Source organism: Platalea leucorodia (genome assembly GCF_965183815.1).
Source record: "Platalea leucorodia genome assembly, chromosome: 22".
Lineage (NCBI taxonomy): Eukaryota > Metazoa > Chordata > Aves > Pelecaniformes > Threskiornithidae > Platalea > Platalea leucorodia.
The window spans coordinates 2,685,184-2,702,170 of NC_138844.1; the positions used below are offsets into that span (position 1 = coordinate 2,685,184).

At 69.9% G+C, this 16,987-nt stretch overlaps 2 protein-coding genes across 2 annotated transcripts; both read right to left on the reverse strand.

Moving 5' to 3' along the window:
- Positions 1-146: 146 nt before the first annotated feature.
- On the reverse strand, positions 147-9,687 carry GRN (granulin precursor). The gene is given in 20 exon segments (XM_082331664.1): positions 147-286; positions 366-641; positions 1,104-1,242; positions 1,244-1,332; positions 2,019-2,157; positions 2,159-2,247; positions 3,039-3,158; positions 3,160-3,267; positions 4,059-4,286; positions 4,980-5,207; positions 5,999-6,226; positions 6,727-6,824; positions 6,907-7,024; positions 7,544-7,650; positions 7,758-7,899; positions 7,988-8,091; positions 8,181-8,265; positions 8,360-8,437; positions 8,515-8,609; positions 9,620-9,687. Coding segments are annotated over 19 exon segments (2,577 nt in total). The 5' UTR covers positions 8,596-8,609; positions 9,620-9,687; the 3' UTR covers positions 147-166.
- A 904-nt stretch (positions 9,688-10,591) lies between these two features.
- TMEM98 (transmembrane protein 98) lies at positions 10,592-12,729 on the reverse strand (the record flags this gene model as incomplete). The annotated part of the gene is made up of 6 exons (XM_082331987.1): positions 10,592-10,796; positions 11,041-11,100; positions 11,189-11,304; positions 11,939-11,972; positions 12,243-12,374; positions 12,599-12,729. 6 exons carry the CDS (start codon positions 12,727-12,729, stop codon positions 10,592-10,594), a joined length of 678 nt encoding a protein of 225 aa, XP_082188113.1.
- Between the last annotated feature and the right edge of the window lie 4,258 nt (positions 12,730-16,987).

Genomic DNA, 16,987 nt, shown 5'->3' on the forward strand with positions numbered 1-16,987 from the left:
TGCCTGTTCGTTAGATGGCATTAATATATTAAAAAAAAAAAAAAAAAAAAAAAAAACCTGCCTCTGCTTCCTGCCTCAGTTTCCCCCCCTGAGGAGCCAGGGGACGGGGCCTTGTCCTAGAAACCGTTTATTGGGGTGGTGGCACCTGGAGGAGTCCCTGGGGACATCAGAGCAGCACCCTGTGGGGCGCGGGCAGGTCCCAGCGCTGGGGGCTGCACCCCCAGCCCCCCCCGGTGCAGCGGGACCCCCCGGGGCAGCAGTGACGGCCATCGGAGCAGCAGGACCCCTGCGGAGAGATACGGGATGAGGAGGGGAGCGAGGGGGTGATGCCACCCAGACCCCCACCCTGGTACCCCCCCAGTCACCTGGGCGAAGGGGCAGCACCCCCAGGAGCCTCCCCGGCTCCGGCAGCACCGCTGCCCGCCGCGGCAGGAGCGGGCGGCATCACAGGGCACGGCGGTGGCACCCGGCTCGGTGCCGGCGGCTCGCAGCAGGGCGGGTGGGGGGGTGGGTGCCCGGCGGGGGGGTGCGGGTGCTGGCAGCAGGAGGGTGGGTGCCAGCAGCTTCTCGCAGCTCTGGGTGGCCACGTTGCAGGTGTAGCCCGAGGGACAGCAGTGCTGGTGGTCCCTGCAGCAGACGGCCTGGGGGGGGCAAGAATGGGGGTCTGAGCCCAGCCTGGCCCCCCCGGGGACACCCAGCTCTGTGCCGGGGGACCCCCAGGGGACAACGGTGCCATCCTGACCCCCAACTCCTGCTCACGTCCAGCAGCGGCCCCAGGGACTGTGCCGGATCCTGTCCCAAGGTGCCCCGAGCTGCCATGGAGGGCGGGGGGACAGTGATGGAGATGGGATGTCCCATGTCCCTGTCCCCCCCGCCCAGCCCTGCTTGTCCCCAAACACGCCACAGCCCCGCTCTGCCGCAATCCCCCCCATCCCCATCCGGCTGAATGTCCCCATGTCCCCAAGCCCTTTGCCTCAGCTGCTCGGGGTCCCTGGAGCTGTGTCCCCCTCGCAAAGACACTCTGGTACCCCACAGGTCTCAGCCCTGGCCCCCCACCCCGCTGGGGACCCCACCACGTCCTTGTCCCCGGGGCCGCCCCAAACCTGCTCCAGCGGGCAGCACCCCCAGGCCCCCGAGCTCAGCCGGCAGCACGTGCTCCCGTCGGGGCAGCTCGTCTCCTCGTCACACTGCACGTTCCCGACCCGGGCCAGCGCCGGGGTCTTCCGCAGCCAGGGCCGGCGGCCCCCCCCCCTCCTGCAGGCAGCTGCCTGTGCCGGGGTCGCAGGTGTGGCCCTGGGGGCAGCAGTGCACGTGGTCGGGGCAGCAGACGGCCTGCGGGGGCGAGAAGGGGGGGGCTGAGCCCAGCCTGGACCCCCGGGGACCCCCGGCCCGGGCACCAACCCTGCCCCCTCCCTGCCTGTTCCTGCCCTCCCTTGACCCCTCTCCCCCCATCCCAGCCTGGCTCCATCCCGTAGGAGTGAGGAGGGATACGGGGACTCCCACCACCCTCGTTCCCCACCAGCCGGGCACACCGACATCCCCGAGCATCCCAGTGGCCTCAGCCCCCTTCATCACCTCCTGCCACTGGAGCCCCAAACTGGTCCCAGTGAGCAAAGGGGGTCTGAATGGGGGACCAGCAATTGAGGCCGCGGTCACCCCTCACCCCTGTGGGACATTGGGACCCCTGGGCCTGGCCTTGACCCTCATGGGGGACGCGGGACATTGGTCCTCATCCCACCCAGGGAACAGGAGACACCTGCCCCATCCCATGGGACAGGGCACAGGAGGTGGCAGTGTCTGCCTGAACGTCCCCATGTCCCCAGGGCCTGGGCTCCAGACACTCCGGGTCCCTCAAGCCACGTCCCCTGCTACAGGGACACCCTGGTCCTCCCAGGTCTCAGCCCAGGTCTCCCAGCTCCCCTGGGTGCACTGCCCTGGCCCCCACCCCGCTGGGGACCCCACCACATCCCTGTCCCCATACACGGAACCCCTGGCCCCGCAGGCAGGGCCCCCCGTACCTCCTCCAGCGGGCAGCACCCCCAGGCCCCCGAGCTCAGCCGGCAGCACGTGTTCCCGTCGGGGCAGCTCGTCTCCTCGTCACACTGCACGTTCCCGACCCGGGCCAGCGCCGGGGTCTTCCGCAGCCAGGGCCGGCGGCCCCCCCCCCTCCTGCAGGCAGCTGCCTGTGCCGGGGTCGCAGGTGTGGCCCTGGGGGCAGCAGTGCACGTGGTCGGGGCAGCAGACGGCCTGCGGGGGCGAGAAGGGGGGGCTGAGCCCAGCCTGGACCCCCGGGGACCCCCGGCCCCAGGCCCGGGCACCACCCCTGCCCCCTCCCTGCCTGTTCCTGCCCTCCCTTGTCCCCTCTCCCCCCATCCCAGCCTGGCTCCATCCTGCAGGGTTGAAGGGGGGATACGGGGACCCCCTCATCACTCTTGTCCCCCCCAGTGGGACACACGAAGGTCCCCAAGCACACTGGTAGCCTCGCACTCCTTCATCACCTCCTGCCACTGGAGCCCCAAACTGGTCCCAGTGAGCAGAGAGGATCTAGCAGGTGCAAAGGGGCCCGGTGTCACCCCATCCCCATGGGACATCACGGGGGTGGGAGCCCTGGGCTGGCCACATTCCTCCTGGGGGACTGGGGACACTGGCCCTCATCCCTCCCAGGGGAACAGGGGACCTCTGCCCTCGTCCTTCAAGGAGCAAGGGGACATGAGCCATTGTCCCTCCTGGGGGACAGGGGACATCAGCCACTGTCCCACCGGGGAACAGGAGACACCTGCCCCATCCCATGGGACAGGGCACAGGAGGTGGCAGTGTCTGCCTGAACGTCCCCATGTCCCCAAGTCCTTTCCCTCAGCCACTCAGGGTCCCTGGAGCTGTGGCCCCCCCAAAAGGACACCCTGGTGCCCCACAGGTCTCAGCCCAGGTCTCCCAGCCCCCCTGGGTGCACTGCCCTGGCCCCCACCCCGCTGGGGACCCCACCACGTCCCTGTCCCCATACACGGAACCCCTGGCCCCGCAGGCAGGGCCCCCCGTACCTCCTCCAGCGGGCAGCACCCCCAGGCCCCCGAGCTCAGCCGGCAGCACGTGCTCCCGTCGGGGCAGCTCGTCTCCTCGTCACACTGCACGTTCCCGACCCGGGCCAGCGCCGGGGTCTTCCGCAGCCAGGGCCGGCGGCCCCCCCCCCTCCTGCAGGCAGCTGCCTGTGCCGGGGTCGCAGGTGTGGCCCTGGGGGCAGCAGTGCACGTGGTCGGGGCAGCAGACGGCCTGGGGGGGCGAGAAGGGGGGGCTGAGCCCAGCCTGGACCCCCGGGGACCCCCGGCCCCAGGCCCGGGCACCACCCCTGCCCCCTCCCTGCCTGTTCCTGCCCTCCCTTGACCCCTCTCCCCCCATCCCAGCCTGGCTCCATCCTGCAGGGTTGAAGGGGGGATACGGGGACCCCCTCATCACTCTTGTCCCCCCCAGTGGGACACACGAAGGTCCCCAAGCACACTGGTAGCCTCGCACTCCTTCATCACCTCCTGCCACTGGAGCCCCAAACTGGTCCCAGTGAGCAGAGAGGATCTAGCAGGTGCAAAGGGGCCCGGTGTCACCCCATCCCCATGGGACATCACGGGGGTGGGAGCCCTGGGCTGGCCACATTCCTCCTGGGGGACTGGGGACACTGGCCCTCATCCCTCCCAGGGGAACAGGGGACCTCTGCCCTCGTCCTTCAAGGAGCAAGGGGACATGAGCCATTGTCCCTCCTGGGGGACAGGGGACATCAGCCACTGTCCCACCGGGGAACAGGAGACACCTGCCCCATCCCATGGGACAGGGCACAGGAGGTGGCAGTGTCTGCCTGAACGTCCCCATGTCCCCAAGTCCTTTCCCTCAGCCACTCAGGGTCCCTGGAGCTGTGGCCCCCCCAAAAGGACACCCTGGTGCCCCACAGGTCTCAGCCCAGGTCTCCCAGCCCCCCTGGGTGCACTGCCCTGGCCCCCACCCCGCTGGGGACCCCACCACGTCCCTGTCCCCATACACGGAACCCCTGGCCCCGCAGGCAGGGCCCCCCGTACCTCCTCCAGCGGGCAGCACCCCCAGGCCCCCGAGCTCAGCCGGCAGCACGTGTTCCCGTCGGGGCAGCTCGTCTCCTCGTCACACTGCACGTTCCCGACCCGGGCCAGCGCCGGGGTCTTCCGCAGCCAGGGCCGGCGGCCCCCCCCCTCCTGCAGGCAGCTGCCTGTGCCGGGGTCGCAGGTGTGGCCCTGGGGGCAGCAGTGCACGTGGTCGGGGCAGCAGACGGCCTGCGGGGGCGAGAAGGGGGGGGCTGAGCCCAGCCTGGACCCCCGGGGACCCCCGGCCCCAGGCCCGGGCACCACCCCTGCCCCCTCCCTGCCTGTTCCTGCCCTCCCTTGACCCCTCTCCCCCCATCCCAGCCTGGCTCCATCCCGTAGGAGTGAGGAGGGATACGGGGACTCCCACCACCCTCGTTCCCCACCAGCCAGGCACACCGACATCCCCGAGCATCCCAGTGGCCTCAGCCCCCTTCATCACCTCCTGCCACTGGAGCCCCAAACTGGTCCCAGTGAGCAAAGGGGGTCTGAATGGGGGACCAGCAATTGAGGCCGCGGTCACCCCTCACCCCTGTGGGACATTGGGACCCCTGGGCCTGGCCTTGACCCTCATGGGGGACGCGGGACATTGGTCCTCATCCCACCCAGGGAACAGGAGACACCTGCCCCATCCCATGGGACAGGGCACAGGAGGTGGCAGTGTCTGCCTGAACGTCCCCATGTCCCCAGGGCCTGGGCTCCAGACACTCCGGGTCCCTCAAGCCACGTCCCCTGCTACAGGGACACCCTGGTCCTCCCAGGTCTCAGCCCAGGTCTCCCAGCTCCCCTGGGTGCACTGCCCTGGCCCCCACCCCGCTGGGGACCCCACCACATCCCTGTCCCCATACACGGAACCCCTGGCCCCGCAGGCAGGGCCCCCCGTACCTCCTCCAGCGGGCAGCACCCCCAGGCCCCCGAGCTCAGCCGGCAGCACGTGTTCCCGTCGGGGCAGCTCGTCTCCTCGTCACACTGCACGTTCCCGACCCGGGCCAGCGCCGGGGTCTTCCGCAGCCAGGGCCGGCGGCCCCCCCCCTCCTGCAGGCAGCTGCCTGTGCCGGGGTCGCAGGTGTGGCCCTGGGGGCAGCAGTGCACGTGGTCGGGGCAGCAGACGGCCTGCGGGGGCGAGAAGGGGGGGCTGAGCCCAGCCTGGACCCCCGGGGACCCCCGGCCCCAGGCCCGGGCACCACCCCTGCCCCCTCCCTGCCTGTTCCTGCCCTCCCTTGTCCCCTCTCCCCCCATCCCAGCCTGGCTCCATCCTGCAGGGTTGAAGGGGGGATACGGGGACCCCCTCATCACTCTTGTCCCCCCCAGTGGGACACACGAAGGTCCCCAAGCACACTGGTAGCCTCGCACTCCTTCATCACCTCCTGCCACTGGAGCCCCAAACTGGTCCCAGTGAGCAGAGAGGATCTAGCAGGTGCAAAGGGGCCCGGTGTCACCCCATCCCCATGGGACATCACGGGGGTGGGAGCCCTGGGCTGGCCACATTCCTCCTGGGGGACTGGGGACACTGGCCCTCATCCCTCCCAGGGGAACAGGGGACCTCTGCCCTCGTCCTTCAAGGAGCAAGGGGACATGAGCCATTGTCCCTCCTGGGGGACAGGGGACATCAGCCACTGTCCCACCGGGGAACAGGAGACACCTGCCCCATCCCATGGGACAGGGCACAGGAGGTGGCAGTGTCTGCCTGAACGTCCCCATGTCCCCAAGTCCTTTCCCTCAGCCACTCAGGGTCCCTGGAGCTGTGGCCCCCCCAAAAGGACACCCTGGTGCCCCACAGGTCTCAGCCCAGGTCTCCCAGCCCCCCTGGGTGCACTGCCCTGGCCCCCACCCCGCTGGGGACCCCACCACGTCCCTGTCCCCATACACGGAACCCCTGGCCCCGCAGGCAGGGCCCCCCGTACCTCCTCCAGCGGGCAGCACCCCCAGGCCCCCGAGCTCAGCCGGCAGCACGTGCTCCCGTCGGGGCAGCTCGTCTCCTCGTCACACTGCACGTTCCCGACCCGGGCCAGCGCCGGGGTCTTCCGCAGCCAGGGCCGGCGGCCCCCCCCCTCCTGCAGGCAGCTGCCTGTGCCGGGGTCGCAGGTGTGGCCCTGGGGGCAGCAGTGCACGTGGTCGGGGCAGCAGACGGCCTGGGGGGGCGAGAAGGGGGGGCTGAGCCCAGCCTGGACCCCCGGGGACCCCCGGCCCCAGGCCCGGGCACCACCCCTGCCCCCTCCCTGCCTGTTCCTGCCCTCCCTTGTCCCCTCTCCCCCCATCCCAGCCTGGCTCCATCCTGCAGGGCTGAAGGGGGATACGGGGACCCCCTCATCACTCTTGTCCCCCCCAGTGGGACACACGAAGGTGCCCAAGCATGCTGGTGGCCTCGCACTCCTTCATCACCTCCCGCCACTGGAGCCCCAAACTGGTCCCAGTTAGCAGAGGAGGTCTGACGCGGGCTCAGCAAAGGGGCCTAGTGTCACCCCCCATCCCTGTGGGACATCGGGCGGGTGGGAGCCCTCCCTGTCCCTCGTGGGGGCCAGGTGACATTGGTCCTCATCCCACCCAGGGGACAGGGGACACCAGCCTCTCCCAGGGGGCACAGGGGACCCCCACCCTTGTCCCTCTCGGAGGACAGACCCCCCCCCCATACCTCCTCCAGCGGGCAGCACCCCCAGGCCCCCGAGCTCAGCCGGCAGCACGTGTTCCCGTCGGGGCAGCTCGTCTCCTCGTCACACTGCACGTCACGAGCTGGGGACAAGGGGACAGTCAGAGCCGGTGTCCCCTCCCCGGGCCGGGACTGGGGGTGGCGGCCCCCCAGGGGGGTCCTCACCTTTGGGCAGGGCTGCCAGGGGCCGTGCCCGCCCCGCTGCCGAGGTGCAGGTGGAGCGCTCCAGGTCGCAGGCAGTGCCCTGCGGGCAGCAGTGCCGCCCGTCGCCGCAGCACACCGCCTGCCCGGGGAGAGCCCGCCGTCGGTGCCTGCCGGACCCCTGCCCGCCCGGGGGGCCCGGCGGTGCCACGGACAGGGTGGGCTGCTGGTCTGGGGTGGCAGGAATGGCCTGCGTGGCACGGGGTGCCCGGCATGGGGTGCCCGGGACAGGGTGCCTGGTATGGGGGGGTCTGGTGCTCGGTGCCCGGCATGGGGTGCCCAGTATGGGGTGCCCAGTATGGGACAGATAGCACACAGTGGCCAGTGCAAGGTGGCCAGCATGGGGTGCTTGGGACACGGTGCCCGATACAGGGCACCCGGCACGGGGTGCTCGGTGTGGGGTGCTTGGTACGGGGTGCTGAGCATGGGGGTCTGGTATGGGGTCCTTGATGTGGGGAGCCTGGTACGGGGCGCCCAGTACAGGGTGGCTGGCGTGGGGTGCCTGCCATGGGGTGTTTGGTACAGGCTGCCCAGCGTGGGGTGGCCGGCGTGGGGTGGCCGGCGTGGGTGCCAGGGTGGCCAGCGCGGGGCCAGCACTCACGTTTTGCAGGGGACAGCAGCCGTACTGCGCCGAGGACAGCTGGCAGCAGGTAGCACCGTCGGGACACGCCGAGCGGCCGTCGGGGCACAGCACCTGGCGCAGCGCGACTGCGGGGACACGCACACGCAGCGTCACCGTGCCCCCTCCCCACCTCCGCGTCCCCTCTGTGGGGACAGCGAGGACACCCCGCCACCCGGAGGGGGACATCCCTTACCTGACGCTGGGGGCTGGCGCTTCCAGGCAGGGAACGCGGTGCCCATGGGGACATCGCCGGCGGGTGACAGGCAGCGCCCGTGGGCCAGGTCGCAGACGGTGGCGTGGGGACAGCAGTGCACCTTGTCGGCACAGCACGAGGCCTGCGGGCGCCAGACACGCTCGTCACAGCGGTGGCTGCATGATGTGTCCCCCCCCCCCCGGCAATGTCCCCGTGTCACCCCCCTGTACCTGGGGCATGGGGCAGCACCCCCAGGCGCCGCTGGCCGTCATGCAGCAGGTGGCATTGTCGGGACACTCAGACTGCCCGTCAGGACAGGAGACAGCACGGGGGGCTGCGGAGAGCGGGGACAGGGTGAGGGACACCCATGCCTCCCACCCAGGCCTAGCCGCGTCCTCCCGCCCACCTATGACCCCCCCGGACCTGGGGACACGATGCAGGATTCGCCGTCGGCGCTGCAGTGGGACCCTCGGGGACAGCAGCGGTGGCCGCCAGCGCAGGGGACTCCCTGGGGGAAGAGAAGGTGGGGGTGGGAGGCTTCCCCCCCCCCCCCACAAATGGCAGAGAGAGATGGGAAACTGAGGCACGGGGGGCGGGCTCACCTCCGGCAGCGGGCAGCTGGCTCCGGCGGGGCACGGTGAGCCATCCCGGCACACCGCCGCGCTGCTGGCGAGCAGGATCTGAGGTAGGGGGGGACAGGGGGGTTACCCATGGGTGGGGGCACCCCCCTGTGCCCCCCTAAAGCCTGGGCACTCACCGGGGTGGCTGGGAACGGCTCCCCGTCGAGGCACTGCCCGGGGACGGCCAGGGCCAGCCACAGCAGCAGGAGGGTCCTCATGGCGCTGGTGGCACCTGCGGGCAGCGGACGCCCACCCCGGCACCGCCGTGCCTCAGTTTCCCCACTCACGGAGGCGGGGGGGGGGAGGTCTCTGCCCCAGCACCACCCCCCCGGCTCTCGCTTCCCCTTTCGGCCGGGTGCTGGGAAAGCCCCAGCCCCCAGCTTCTGGCCCAGGGCTCCCCCACCCCAGGGTGCTGGCGGGGGACCCAGATGCGCCGGGGGGGGCCGCTGCGGTGGCTGGCACCCCAACCGCCGCCCGCAGCACCCCGATAACATCTCCCTGCACCGCAGGAAGCCAGCACCGCTGTCGGGGGGGTGGGGGGGGCAGCCCTTAGCACCCGTGGGTGCTGGCTGGGGGGGGCTGCCCCCTCCCACGCCCTGCCCCCCCCCCCCCCGCCACGCACTTCCACAATCACTTTCACTTCCCTTTCCCCACGTGGTCCTGCCCCCCCCTGGCCCCAGCGCGGGGGGGGGAGGGGAGGCTGGGGCAGGCCCAGGCCCCCCAGGACGTGTTGGGGGGGGGTCACCGCCCCCGAGGACCCCATGTGGGGCCCTGTGCGGGGGGCAGGGGGGTGGCAGGGGACAGCCCCCACCCCTCGGTGTCACTGCGCTGTCCCCCACCCCCGGGACCCCCCAGGGCTGGACCCTCCCCACGGCCCGGACCCAGTGCTCCCTGTGACTCCCAGTGCCTCCCAGTACCTTCCAGTATCCCCCAGTGCCCCTAGAACCCCCATGACTCCCAGTGCCCACCAGTGTCTCCCACTGCCCCCAGAGCACCCTGTGACTCCCAGTACCCCCTAGTATCTCCCAGTGCTCCAAGGGACCCCCAGTACCTCCCAGTGCCCCCAGGGACAACCAGTGCCCCCCAGTGCTCCTCTGTGACTCCCAGTGCCCCCCGTGCCCCCAGGACCTCCCAGTGCCCCCAGGGAATCCCAGTATTCCCAGTGCCCCCTGTGGGCCCCAGTGCCTCCCAGTGCCCCCCGGGCCCCGGCCCCCCCGGGCCCCGGCTCCCCCCGGCCCGTACCCGCTCCCGGTCCCGGCCCCGCTCCCTCTCCCGGTCCCGGTCCCAGCCCCGCCGCCAGGGTCTCGGTGCCGGCCACCCGCAAGCCCCACCCCCCTCGCCCCATTGGCCCACCGCCCCGTTCGCTCCGCTCCCATTGGCCAACTCGGGGAAAGGGGGCGGGGAACACCGCCTCCTCACCCTTACCCCCTTACCCCGCCCTCCCTATCACGTGACGCGGGGGCACATGACCGCAGGCCCCCACCCCGCCGGGGCTGGGGTGCGATGAGTTGGCCAGGCCTCAGCCGGGGGGGGGTGTGTGTGTGTGTGTGTGTGTCCGGCGTGGTGGCCTCGTTCCTGGGGCGGGCAGCACCCCCAAACCACCCCAAATCCACCCCAGACCGCTCCCCAATGCCCCTGCCGAACCCCCAAACCCCCCCTCGACCCCCCTAAGCTCCCCCCAGCCCCTCCAAACCCCCCGATGTCCCCCAAATCCCCCCAACCCCCCTGCCAAACCCTCAAGCCCCCCTAAATCCCTGCCAACCTCCCCAAAAACTCCCACCTCCCCCCTCACCCCCTCCAAACCCCCTCACCACCCCCAACCTCCCCCAAATCCCCTCCACCCCCCCCAAACCTCCCACCTCCCCCCCAAGCCCCTCCAAACCCCCTCACCCCCCCCAAATCCCCTCCAACCCCCCCAAACCTCCCACCTCCCCCCCAAGCCCCTCCAAACCCCCTCACCCCCCCCAAATCCCCTCCACCCCCCCAAACCTCCCACCTCCCCCCCAAGCCCCTCCAAACCCCCTCACCCCCCCAAATCCCCTCCAACCCCCCCAAACCTCTCCCCCCAACCCCCCCAAACCCCCTCACCCCCCCCGACTCCCCCTCTGGAGCCAGAAACCACAGAGCCAGGCCAGACCCAGGGACCCCCATGTTGGGGGGGGTCACCCCAGGGGTTTATTGCCAGCGCAGGGTGCCGGGGGGGGCGGGGGGGTCTCAGATGGCCGACTGCTCCTGTCTGAAAGCCTCGGTGGCCGGTGGCCGGTCGGTCTCGGTGGCCATGGCGGCCTGGCGCAGCACGGCCATGTGCTCCTCGGCGGCCGCCAGCGACCGCTCGACCCAGTGGCGGGCGGCGGGCTGGCGGCAGGCGCTGCGGGTCACCAGAACCAGGTGGCTGACCGACAGCAGCAGCGCCGCGGCCCTGCGGGGACACGGTGGCCTTGTCACCTCCCGCCCTGTGCCCGACAGGGACGGTGGCTTTGCCACCAAAAGCGTGGCTCCTGCCTCAGTTTCCCCATCTGCAGCACGGGGTGTGGGGATCCCCCCCCCGCCCCATCCTGGTGGGTCACCCCGCAGTGGCTGTCCCCAGCTACGTGGCACGGGGTGGCACTGGTGTGCGTCCCCCCGCCACGGGTGTCCCCCCACCCAGGGAGTGTCCCCGTCACCTCGCGTCCAGCAGTTTGGGGTCCAGCGGCGGGTACATGGATCTCACCACGTCGTCCACCCTGCCGGTGGGGATGGCGTCAGCCCCAGGGGACACCGCGGTGACACCCTCCGTCACACCCCCCCGAGCCCCGGGGCCACCCCCATCACCTGGGGCTGATGCGTTTGGCCACCACGATGATGTCACCCAGGCTGGCGGGGGACTTCACGCGGGCGCCCGAGCCCATCGTCATGGCCACCAGCTTCTCCGTCAGCGTGTGGCAGATCTGGGGGGGGGACACAACGGGAGTGGGGCCAGGGTGGGTGCTCGGTGTCACCAGTGCCACCAGTGCCACCGGTACGACCAGTGCCACTGGTGCCACCATTGCCACCAGCGCCACCATTGCCACCAGTGCTACTGGTACCAGGACCATCATTGCCACCAGTGCGACCGGTACAACCAGTGCCACTGGTGCCACCATTGCCACCAGCGCCACCATTGCCACCAGTGCCACCAGTACCACCACTGCCACCAGTACCACCATTGTCATCAGCGTGACAGGTACGATCAGTGCCACTGGTGCCACCAGTGCCACCAGCACCACTATTGCCACCATTGCGACTGGTATGAGCAGTGTCACTGGTGCCACCACTGCCACCAGTACCACTGCCACCAGCACCATTGTCGCCAGCGCAACCAGTACAACCAGTGCCACTGGTGCCACCATTGCCACCAGTACCATTGCCACCAGCACCATTGCCACCAGCGCAACCGGTACGACCAGTGCCACTGGTGCCAGTAGCACCATCATTGCCACCAGTGCCACTGGTACCACCAGTGCCACCATTGTCACCAGCGTGACCGGTACCACCGGTGCCACTGGTGCCACCAGTGCCACCAGTGCCACCCCCTGGACTCACCTTCAGGATGGCGATGCAGTGGGACACCAGACCCCTGTGGAGACGGAGGAGGGCGTCAGTCTGGGTGGACCCCCCACCCTCGTCCCCCACGTCCCCCCCCACCTGCCTGCCCACACCCCGTGTCCCCCAGACCCTTGGGGACATTCCCACTTGGCCACCAGCTTGAGGAGCATCCCTTCTTGGGACCTGCCATGGCTTGGTGACCCCCAAACCTTGACCACCTGCGTCCCACGATGAGGGGGTTGGCACTGCATGGGGGTCCCCAGCAGCGGTGGCGGGGACACGGGGGGACACACACACTTACGAGGCGTCCTCGACCCAGTCCTCGTTCTCCAGGATGGCCTCGATGTGGGGGTTGGTGATGACCACGTCGTCCAGCTCCAGCTCCGAGGGCTCCGAGGGCGTCTCGGTGGTCCCCATCAGGTCCACGATGGGTCTGTTGGGGACATGGGGGACATCCCTGGGGACAGGGCCACCTCCTTGGGCTGCTCCCCCCCTCCCCAACGCCCTGATGATGCTGGATGTGTCCCCAGCATCATCCCCCTGATGACAGCGGGCATGTCCCCAGCATTGTCCCCAGCCCATGGGGTTTGGGGTCCCTCCCCGACCCCCCTCACCCAGTGGGGACGGGGACAATGCCACCCCCATGGGATCACTCACTTGGTGTCGTAGTGGTGCCGGAGGTCTTTGGGGTGGCAGTACCGCTGCCGGCAGACCACCACCAGCGCCACGAAGGACGCCAAGAAGATGGTGGCCAGCACCCCGATGGCCACGATGACAACCGTCTCCATGGCTGGTCCCCACCGGGGGGTGGCTCAGGCATCCGGCGCCATCGGGGTCTGCGGTGACCGGGAAGGAGTCGGGAACCCCACAGATGCTCTTCCCCCACCCCTGCACCCCAAAACGCCTGGCCAGGACCTGGTGTCACCCACTGATGGACCCCTGCCCCAGGGGGTCCTTCTGGAGGCAGCATCACCCGGGGGGGGACACCGGGGGGGAAGGGGGGACACTGGGCACGGGGTGGAGCGGGATTCGGCCACGGTACGTGGGGGGCTGCCCCCCTCCCGCCACCACCGCCATGGTGACACAGGGCAGGGGCAGAAGCTGGCGTCAGGAGAGCGAGGTCTGGGCCATATGGGGCTGTGGGGACCCCCAGGGCTCAGTCCCTATAGCGCCATGGGGACCCCCAGAGCCTGATCCCTATGGGGACCCCCAGGGCCCTGTCCCTATAGCGCCATGGGGACCCCCAGAGCCTGATCCCTATGGGGACCCCCAGGGCCCAGTCCCTATGGAGCTGCGGGGACCTCCACACCGCTGGCCCTATGGGGCTATAGGGACCCCCAGAGCCCCATCCCTATGGGCTATAGGGACCCTCAGAGCCTGATCCCCATGGCTATAGGGACCCTCAGAGCCAGTCCCTATGGGGCTATAGGGACCCCCAGAGCCCCATCCCTATGGGCTATAGGGACCCTCAGAGCCTGATCCCCATGGCTATAGGGACCCTCAGAGCCAGTCCCTATGGGGCTATAGGGAACCCCAGAGCCTGATCCCTATGGGCTATAGGGACCCCAGAGCCAGTCCCTATGGGGCTATAGGGACCCCCAGAGCCTGATCCCTATGGGCTATAGGGACCGCCAGAGCCAGTCCCTATGGGGCTATAGGGACCCCCAGAGCCTGATCCCTATGGGCTATAGGGACCCCAGAGCCAGTCCCTATGGGGCTATAGGGACCCCTGAAAGCCTGGTGTCTATGGGGCTATAGGGACCCCCAGAGCCTGATCCCTATGGGCTATAGGGACCCCCAGAGCCAGTCCCTATGGGGCTATAGGGACCCCCAGAGCCTGATCCCTATGGGGCTATAGGGACCCCCAGAGCCTGATCCCTATGGGCTATAGGGACCGCCAGAGCCAGTCCCTATGGGGCTATAGGGACCCCCAGAGCCTGATCCCTATGGGCTATAGGGACCCCAGAGCCAGTCCCTATGGGGCTATAGGGACCCCCAGAGCCTGATCCCTATGGGCTATAGGGACCCCAGAGCCAGTCCCTATGGGGCTATAGGGACCCCCAGAGCCTGATCCCTATGGGCTATAGGGACCCCCAGAGCCAGTCCCTATGGGGCTATAGGGACCCCCAGAGCCTGATCCCTATGGGCTATAGGGACCCCCAGAGCCAGTCCCTACGGGGCTATAGGGACCCCTGAAAGCCTGGTGTCTATGGGGCTATAGGGACCCCCAGAGTCAGTCCCTATGGGGCTATAGGGACCCCAGAGCCAGTCCGTATGGGCTATAGGGACCCCAGAGCCTGATCCCTCTCATGGACACCCGGCCATGCCAGGCTCAGGGGCCACCAGCCCAGGGCAGAGCCGGCCAGGACGCCTGTGTCACCACGCGGGTCCCCGGTGGGTGCCCGCCCTGGGGCGGGGAGGGGGCCCCATCCTGCCGGGGTGGGGGACCACCAGCTCTGCCCTCCCTACCTGCTGCCAGCCGGGAGCCACCGTCGGGGACCGGGGACACGGGGACGGTGCCACTTCCGCACCGTGCGTGCAAACACCGCTGGCTCCCGACCTTTACCCCCTGACTAATGCCTGGGCCGCCCCACGGGGGGGGTGCCAGACCTGTCCCCCCAACCCCTCCAGCTCCCCTCCCCACCGCATCCCCCCTCCCACCCTTTTTTTTTCTTTTTTTCCCCTAAATCCCATTGAATTTTAAGCCAGGTTTAGTGATTTGGCTTAAATTTCCAGGCTGGGTGCATTTGTCCCTGCCCCCCTCTCCTGCCACGTAGGGCTGGGGACAGCGGGGGGGACACACGGTGGCCCTGTGCCCCCCCCTTTCCCACTGAGATTAATGCCTTAAGAGGGATTTTGGTCACCAAAGCCAGTCCTGGGCTGTAACCCCTTGGTGCCTGGTCCTGGGGGGTGACAGCCCGGGGGGGCTCCAGCCCCCGGCCCTGGGGGGTCCCTGGCCCCAGCTGGGTTGGGGTTGGATCCTGCCTGTGCAGCGCTGAGCACTGGGGGGGTCCTGTGGCAGCAAGGGGAAGTGGGGGGGGTCCTGGGGGTGCTCTGCCGGGGGGGTGCGCTTTTAGGGGGGGGTCTGGGGGTCCCCTGCGAGGATCTGAGGGCGAGGTGCTGCTGGGGGGCCTGGGGGGTCCCTGTCAGGGTCTGGGGGGGTGCTGCTGGGGGGGTCTGGGGGGTCCCTGTGAACCCCTGGGGGGGGATCTCTGCTGGGAGAGGGTCTGGGGGGGGTCCCTGCGAGCCCCTGGGGGGTTGTCCTCTTGGGCGGCCTGGGGGGGGCCTGTCAGGGTCTGGGGGGGGTGTGCTGCTGGGGGGCCTGGGGGGTCCCTGTGAGGGCCTGGGGGGGTGTGCTGCTGGGGGGGCTGGGGGGTCCCTGTGAGGGTCTGGGGGGGGTGTGCTGCTGGGGGGGCTGGGGGGTCCCTGTGAGGGCCTGGGGGGGTGTGCTGCTGGGGGGGCTGGGGGGTCCCTGTGAGGGCCTGGGGGGGTGTGCTGCTGGGGGGGCTGGGGGGTCCCTGTGAGGGTCTGGGGGGGGTGCTGCTGGGGGGTCCTTGTGAGGGTCGGGGGGGGGGCTGCTGGGAGGGTCTGGGGGGTCCCTGTGAGGGTCTGGGGGGGGATCTCTGGTGGGGGGGTCTAGGGGGTCCCTGTGAGCCCCTGGGGGGTTGTCCTCTTGGGGGGCCTGGGGGGGGGCTGTAAGGCTCGGGGGGGGATCGCTGCTGGGGGGGTCTGGGGGTCCCTGTGAGCATCTGGGGCGGGGGTTGCTGCTGGGGAGGTCTGGGGGGTCCCTGTGAGGCCCTGGGGGGGTCGCTCCGGGGGTCCCAAGGCGGGGAGGGGTCTTTCTGGGGGTCCTTCCCAGCTCTGGGGGGCGGCATCGGTCCCAGGGGTCCCCTACAGCCCCGGCGGTCCGGCACGGCCGCGGCGGGGGGGGGCGTGGGCGCTCCCGGGGGTCCCGAGGGGCGGGGGGGGGGATCGCTGCGGGGGTCCCGCCCGGCCCCGGGGGGGGCATCACTCCGTGGGTCCCGAGGGGGGGGATCGCCCCGGGGTCCCCTCCCGCCCCGACCCCCCCCGACCCCCCCCGCACCTGGAGCCGCTCCGCGGCGGCCGCGCACAAGATGGAGCCGGGGCGGGGGGCGCGGAGCGGGGCCGGCAGCGGGGCTCAGCCCGGGCTCTGCCCGCCCCGGGGCCGGCACCGCCCCCGCCCCGCCCCGGAGGGGCCCTCCGTGCCCCAAAGTTTCCCCCTTCGTGTCCCGGAGCGGTCCCTCGTGTCCCCGCTGCGTCCCGAAGTCACCCCGTCGTGTCCCCGTCGTGTCCCCGTCGTGTCCCAAAGTGGCCCCGCTGCACCCCTGAAGCATCCCAAAGTATCTCCTTATGCCCCAAGATGTTCCCGCTGTGTCCCAAAGTGTTCCCGCTGTGTCCCCTTGTGTCCCCAAGCGCCCCTGCTGCACCCTCGGAGCATCCTCTTGTCCCCCAAGGTATCCCCTTGGGCTCCACTGCATCCCAAGCGGTCCCTGTCCTGTCCCCGTTGTGTCCCCAAGCGCCCCTGCCGCACCCCAGAAACATCCCCTTGCACTCCAAAGTATCTCCTTGTGTCCCACAATGTCCCCACTGCATCCCAAGTTGTCCCCATTGTATCCCCAAAGTGCCCTTGTGTCCCCAAGGGTCCCCGCTGCACCCCAAACTGTCCCCTCTGTATCCCAGCCATCCCCACCGCGTCCCAAACCCCCGTCGTACGCTGACCTGCCCCCGTTGTGTCCCAAAGCGTCACCACCGTGTCCCAAAGCATCCTCCTCATGTCTCTGCCATGCCCTTTAGTGGCCCTATTATGTCCCAAAGCATTTCAGTTGTGTCCCTTACTGTCCCTTTTGCGTCCCATACTGTCCTGGTTGTGTCCCAAATCATCTCCATCGTGACCCAAAGTGTCCCCACCCCAGAGGGGTGACTCTGGGTGACGGGAGCTCACGTCCCACTGCCACCCGCTCCCCACCATATCGCTCTTGGCACCCGTCCCCGCTGCCTGCGGTGACACTTGCGATGACCTGGGGT